The sequence below is a fragment of the Neovison vison genome, chromosome X (genome assembly GCF_020171115.1).
Source record: "Neovison vison isolate M4711 chromosome X, ASM_NN_V1, whole genome shotgun sequence".
Taxonomy (NCBI): domain Eukaryota; kingdom Metazoa; phylum Chordata; class Mammalia; order Carnivora; family Mustelidae; genus Neogale; species Neogale vison.
This window is the reverse complement of record NC_058105.1, coordinates 41,489,517-41,496,231: the sequence shown is the minus strand read 5'-3', so window position 1 is coordinate 41,496,231 and position 6,715 is coordinate 41,489,517. Positions and strand designations below refer to the sequence as shown.

General features: G+C 40.1%; 1 protein-coding gene across 1 annotated transcript; it reads right to left on the bottom strand.

Moving 5' to 3' along the window:
- Positions 1–1,055: 1,055 nt before the first annotated feature.
- On the bottom strand, positions 1,056–6,246 carry SERPINA7 (serpin family A member 7). The gene is made up of 5 exons (XM_044235427.1): positions 6,240–6,246; positions 4,037–4,672; positions 2,718–2,991; positions 1,793–1,940; positions 1,056–1,259 (listed from the first exon to the last, which is right to left on the bottom strand). The coding sequence occupies exons 1-5, from the start codon at positions 6,244–6,246 to the stop codon at positions 1,056–1,058; spliced, it is 1,269 nt and encodes a 422-aa protein (XP_044091362.1).
- Positions 6,247–6,715: the final 469 nt, after the last annotated feature.

Below are 6,715 nucleotides of genomic sequence, written 5' to 3'. Positions count from 1 at the left end.
CCTAATAAGAAAACACTAGAATGTTTGTGGGATACATACTTTTCTAAACATAAATATTTATTTTGGCTTGGAAGCACAGTATCTGCAAAAGCACTTGTGCATTTGTTATTTATTTCCGAGGTGCTGAAGAGTTTTACCTTAGGGCTAGAATTTCAGACAACACATCATTAGCACTCACTGTGCCCTTTATGTGTACTGAATTCTAATACTGGAGCTTTGAGTACATATAGTCTAAGATGAAATCTAGTTTGGTGAGTAGGGGTGGGGTGGCCTACAGGTAAGAGGAAGATTCTGGGGATAGAGAAATATCAAATTTCAGTAAGAATCAAGACAAAAAGACAGACTAACCAGGAGATTTGGGCTTGAGCAAGTGAGACAGGGATGTAATATTTGGAAAGGAGTCGGATTAGGATACAAAAGGTGAGGGTTATGAGATATGGTATGAATGAATGACTTTCCTGCTCCAATCAAAGTGTATAAATTAACAACAAGGAAACATTTTTGGGGGGAAGGTGGATTTGTACAGGGATATTTATCTCTTTTCTATTTTGTCCCATATTTTCTAGGTCACAGATGTCAGATCCCTAGCAGTGGCTGTCAGTCTGTTACTCAGCCCTGGAGTGGAAGCACCTTTTTACAATCCAACAGTGGCAATTCTAGCAAGAATCATTAGAATCTTTTTAGAATAATGGGATATGAGAGTCTGACCTGAATTTTAATTATTCTCCAGAGGGCAGAAGAGGATGCACTTGCCAGCTCAGTCTAATTCCTTGGAGCTAACTAACTTGTGGTGTTTCTGGGAGTAGGCATTTTGACAAAGAGGAATGCAGTGACATAGTACGTTTTTGCACTTTGCGTAATGAGTCATTTATTGACTATCTGAATATTTGCTTATAGGAATGGCCTCTTTCACACCCAATGCAGTTCAGATAGAATCCAGTCTTCATCTCTGCATAAAGGAAAGCATGTCCAAGTTCATATTGATCACATCAAGCCATACTGTTTATTTCTTATTGCAACAAGTACATGCAATTAGCCAACAGCCTATTTCCCAATTATACTTCCGTTGGGTCCACAACTTTCCCTAGAAAAAGAATGCTCCTAGTGTTTTTCTCCAAAATCAACAACAGAAAGGATCTATCAAATTGGATGATAGGGTGAAGGAGAGTTATCTCGGGCTGATCCAGGAATCTGACTTCGGGGACAACTACAGCTTCAGTTCCCCTTTCACCAATGTGCAGCACAGCCTTGTGAGCAGCCTGTGGGGAGGGGAAGAACAAACACCGTTGATCCCAAATAGTAGGAAAAGTATTTGAAAGAGTTTGGAAGCAGGAAAGGAAAAGGAAGGACAGGGCTAACCCTTTATCACAGTGTAGATGGTGCTTGAATATGATGGCCACTTAGCTAAGTGTAGTCACTCAATCTCTGGTGATTTTAGAGCTAGTTATCAAGGAACCACCAATTTTTCCATGGCTTTCTACCGCTATAAATTACTTTTTATGCTTTCCTCTTCTTCTGTCACCTCCTCCAGAGCTCTATCTCACCAGAATTAATTCTCATCATTAAGTTTTTCTATCAGAATTGTTTTAGGACATGAAGGTAAGGGATGGAATTAACTGTCACAGTGACTTGTTAGACGTAATGAGAATGACTGTGGAGAGAATCTGGCATAGGAGCCATTATGCTCTCTGGGTTTTAGAATCCTCATTAATTAAATGAGAGAATTGAATTAACTGACTCTTACTGGTCCTTACAGCTCATACATTCAAAGAATTCCAATCTACCAACTTACATTGGAAAATTTAAGACTGTTGTCCCCCATAAGTCCAAGAAAATTGGCATTATTGGCAAAGGCATCCTGGATGCCCATCTTCAGAAACATGGCTCCAAGGTCATATGTGGCAGAAATGGAAAACTTTGGAACAAACAGATCAACCCACCTGTAGGGGAAAGGGAAAAGTAACACATGGCTATCAACACAACAAGATCATAATCCCCTTCCTCCGTCTGTCACCATTGTATTATTTTTTTTGTTTGTTTGTTTTGTTTTTAAATTTTTTTCAATTTATTTATTTTCAGGGAAACAGTATTCATTATTTTTTCACCACACCCAGTGTTCCATGCATTCCGTGCCCTCTATAATACCCACCACCTAGTACTCCAACCTCCCAACCCCCCGCCACTTCAAACCTCTCAGATTGTTTTTCAGAGTCCATAGTCTCTCGTGATTCACCTCCCCTTCCAATTTACCCCAACTCCCTTCTCCTCTCTAACACCCCTTGTCCTCCATGATATTTGTTATGCTCCTCAAATAAGTGTCACCATTGTATTATATTGGGCTCTGCTTCTCCCCTAGGTATTGTCAATGATTGCTATTCAGGTCAACACCTCAGAATTTATCCTGAAATAAATGAACATTATTTTAGCCAATGTTGGACTATAGCATTGAAAGCAGGGATCTGTGTTTCATTTATTGTAAAAAAAGAAACATCTCTGGGGTGCTGGTCAAGGTTAGTATCTTGAAATGAAGTTATGAAGTATTTAAAGTGCTTGGCAAAGGGATTGACACAGTGTATAATCTGGGTATACTTTAGTAGTCATCACACAGCTGTTAAGTGGTTCAGGGTAATTCTCCTGCCATTGGATTTCTGCTGAACTCTGTCTCACCTGTGACATTATACCTGCTCTCTACTTCTCACATCATCTAAGATATTTACCCCTTCTGCAGTAAGCGGTTCCACTTCTTCAGTGTTTTAGATGACATGGCCCCTTCGACCCACTCCATCTGACCCTCTTTAGGAAGGACAAAAAGTGCCAGAGCATTCTTGCTGTAGTCCATTTGAAGCACTGTGCAGTTCAGCTCCACATCCACCAGGTGATAGTATTGTTCCATCTGGTGCATCATGGGCACTTGCACAATTGTGGTTTTGTCCACTGAGAAGCTGAAACCCTCTTTCGTCTTGGATGTATCGAAAGGATTTGCCCACTGGGCTTAAAATACAGAGAGAAAAGAGGTCCTTTAACAGTATTAATGACAGTGTGACATCTCCTATCAGTCATCTCATCTGGTAATTAAGACTACCACAGAGGTAGGTACCTACTGTCACCCAGTTTTATAAGTGAGTGAGGACCAAGGAGAGAAAATGACTTTACATGGTTTCTCAACTAGCCCATGGCAGAGCCAGGAGTCACACTCAGGACTGTTGGACTCCATGCTGAACAACTGTTCCATCTATGTCTAAAACCACTATACTTACACTAAACCCATCAGAGCCACAGTTTCTTCTTCCATAAAAAGGTATAAGAACATCCAACAGGGTGAAATGAGACAACAGATCTGTCCAGCTGTTTCATCCATCTACAAGTGTATGGTTTGTGGTCAAGAATTGTTCACTCCACCAAACATGGCTGACATGTGCTGTAGAACCAGGAGAAACCATTTCGGTACAGCACCTTCAGAAAAGTGTCATATGTTTCTTGTTGTTACAAGCATGAGCTTTAGAATTAGACAAACCTGGGTGAGAATACCAGCTCTGAAACTCATTGGCTGTGAACATGAGTCATTATGAGGATTGGATGAGACAATATGTGCAAACCACACATGAAGCATGGTGCTTAACACATAGTGGGTACACTGTATATGATAGAAATATTTGTGTAACATGCCCAAGAATGCACAGCAAGTGAGGGTCATAGTACAGTTTAAACCCAAGTCTATTTACCTTCCAAACACATGCTTGTCCAACCAAATCTTTTGGAAACCATGATTCTTTAGATAGATCTGAGAAGGTTGTTCATACCATTGTCACTCTTCTCTCTGAAAGTGCCCTCTACCCAGGAATTTCCTGGGTTCATGCACAGAGCTATGTGTCCCCCCTGGAAGAACCAAAACTACACACAGTTATGTACAGTGGTTCAGGTCACTGTGGTATGAGGGACACTTATTGATGCCAGTGATAAGAGACTATTCAGTCCCCAGAGAACCCCACCAAATTATGGGAACACTGACCTAGGAATGCTTATCTTAGAGCCTTACCTTTAAAATGAATGTAGTTCACCAGGACCATGATGCTGTTTGGTTTGAGGTCTTGGATGAGGCCTACAATTTGCCCTTTGGTTTGTTTCTCCACATGACAGTTGATCTCCTGCTGGGCTGCAGAAACATTGGAGAAGTCGGTAGAAAATACCTCAGTTGCATAGAGGCTCTTGACATCATCCAAGAACTGTGCCAGTGGTTTCAGTTGCTTCCCAATGAAGAGGGTATTTCCCATTTGTAATTCTAACTCCTTCTTTGGAAAATTCAGGGAACAGATCAGGTGCTGGAAGCCCTGCTGGATCTCTGCCATTGGGGTGTCTGTGAGGTTAAACCCCAAGGTTTCCAGGATTTGAATTTGGGTGCTGTAGCAAGCCCCAAAGGAGAGCATGGCCAAAGCTGCAGAAATGCTCACAGGGGAAAAGAAGATGTTCCGATCTGGGGTCTCCAAAGTGAACCTCCGGTACAGGTTAAATGCAAAGTCAGCATTGATGGATGACATCTTATAGAAAGTGGCATTTTGTTGGGAGGAATTGTAGGTGGTTACTTTGCCTTCAGATCTGTTAGGTGGTGCACAATGAAGCTCAAGTACCAAGAGAACCAGATAGAGGAACAGTGGCATTTTGGAAGGAAGATAATCTATAAGAGATGAGGTGAGAGAACCATTGGGGTATCTTAGCTGGATGAAAAGTCTTAGCCAGAAATATAGTAATTGTCCATCATGATTAGTAAAACAATAGAAAATAGTTAATGGTGTGCTCACCAGGGGCTGTGTGGAGGCCTCTCTCCTCTGAACAACTGAAGACACATCTAATAGGGACAGAGAGTAGGAAAGGTGGCTTGCTGGAGCAATCAATGGTATGGACTGTCTTTCAAAGATAATAGCAACATATGAAAACTCTGTGAGGAAATTACATTTATGAAAATTAAATTATTTTTATTTCATCCAGATGCAGCCTTTTAGAGAGGGAGGAATTCTTTGATAAAACTAGCATTCCCTCTGCTTATGTTAATTTTTGTAAATAAGAACTTTGGATTTTTTAATTTAGCACTTTTCTTAAGATAAAATCTTCAAGAGATGAGGTGAGAGAATATCTGTACATTCCTTTAGATAGCATATAAAGGAGAATAATTTTCACACAATATTTTGGTTGGGATAGAAGATTAAAGCACACATGTGCAAAATCATGAGCGGAAATTAAAGCATTAATGTAATGCACAGAAACCACAGAAGTATTTCCAAACAAGACAAAGATGAAAGTGTAGCTATTTTTTGCAGTTTAGATATCTCTCTCCATCAGTATTATCTAAAGAGTCATTTCTAAATTAGAAGATATATTAACACTATTATTCTTACACTCACTCATGTTATTTTTTATTATTAGAATAGATGCCAAAATATATGGCATAATATTCTCTGAGCCTGGAAAGGTACAAGGCAGTAGAATAAAGGATTTGTCTGTGGAATCCAGTAACCATGGACATGAGTGATCTAAAGGAAAAGAACCATGGAGTCAGGACAGGAGTCCTTACTCAGTCCTCCATCCTGTTCCTGATCTCATACACTGCTAGGGACTCATCTGCCACCACACAAAACTACATACTTTAGTACAGATGACTCTCCTGTGTTACCCAGATATTTGTCCAACTGCCTACTGGATATAGCCACCAGAATATTTCATACTTACCTCAGTTTCAATTTGTAAATCTCAAAGTTTCCAAAGGTAAATGTACCATCTCCATAGCTCTCAAGCCTGCTCCTTCATCATCATTTTTTTCACTATCTACTAAGACTCCCATGCCAGAAACCCCAGAGTCATCCTAGGGGCTTCTTTCATTCTTATTTCCTACATCTATTGAGTCATGATGCCTTCTGAGTACTACCTACTAAATGTCTCTGAAAACATTTCTCCTGCCACTGCCTCAGCTCATGGCCTGAACTTCTTCACCAACTCCTAGCATGTCACACTATCTCCAGTTTCTCACACCCCAAATACCTGGTTCTACATCTCAATCCAATATCTACATGTCATCAGAATCCTCTTTCTGTGAAAGTTGCAGAAACTGGTAAGAGATCAACTACCAGATGACCACACTTAGACCTTGGCTTCCAAAGCTGGGAATTTGGAGCACATAGCTGTCTGGGATTACAACTTGCTGATAGAGATGTTCAAAGTTCCCAAAGAGAGAGAGAAAAAATACTTACAGCACATGTTCAAGTAACTACTTGCATCTCTCAGAAAACAAAATTTTTCCATCTTTATAACATGACCTGTGTTGCAAAAGTAGAGCACTCTTAGTTACTCATTAACACCAGAATTAACCCTGGGATGATATTTTCAAAGCTCATGCACAAAACCAAGGCCAAAAGGAACAAAGTGAAAAATAATAAAGATGAAACTTTGAATGATTGCTTTAGCTGCCAAATCCTTCATCTATAACAAAAGAGAAAGATAATTATCAGAGCTGGCAGGTCTAGATTCATGGTAGGAAATGTGTCTTTTTGGTAGGCAGGATGGGAAAAACTGCCAAGAGGCAGAAAGATCAATACTGTTTTACGTATCAGGGCCAAACAGTGTTGGGATTGGCAATATTTCAAAGGAAAGGTACATAAAGGCAGAGGCTGGATGAGCATCTCTAATAGGTACTATAGAAATTATTATGCATTGGCTTGAAGGAGAT

Bases quoted from the DNA above. Each gene is read 5' to 3' on its own strand.
- SERPINA7 (XM_044235427.1), bottom strand. The intron at 2,992-4,036 runs GTAAGGCTCTAA...CTGTATTTTAAG, and splicing joins GAACTACATTCATTTTAAAG to CCCAGTGGGCAAATCCTTTC. The intron at 1,941-2,717 runs GTAAATATCTTA...TTTCCCCTACAG, and splicing joins AACCGCTTACTGCAGAAGGG to GTGGGTTGATCTGTTTGTTC.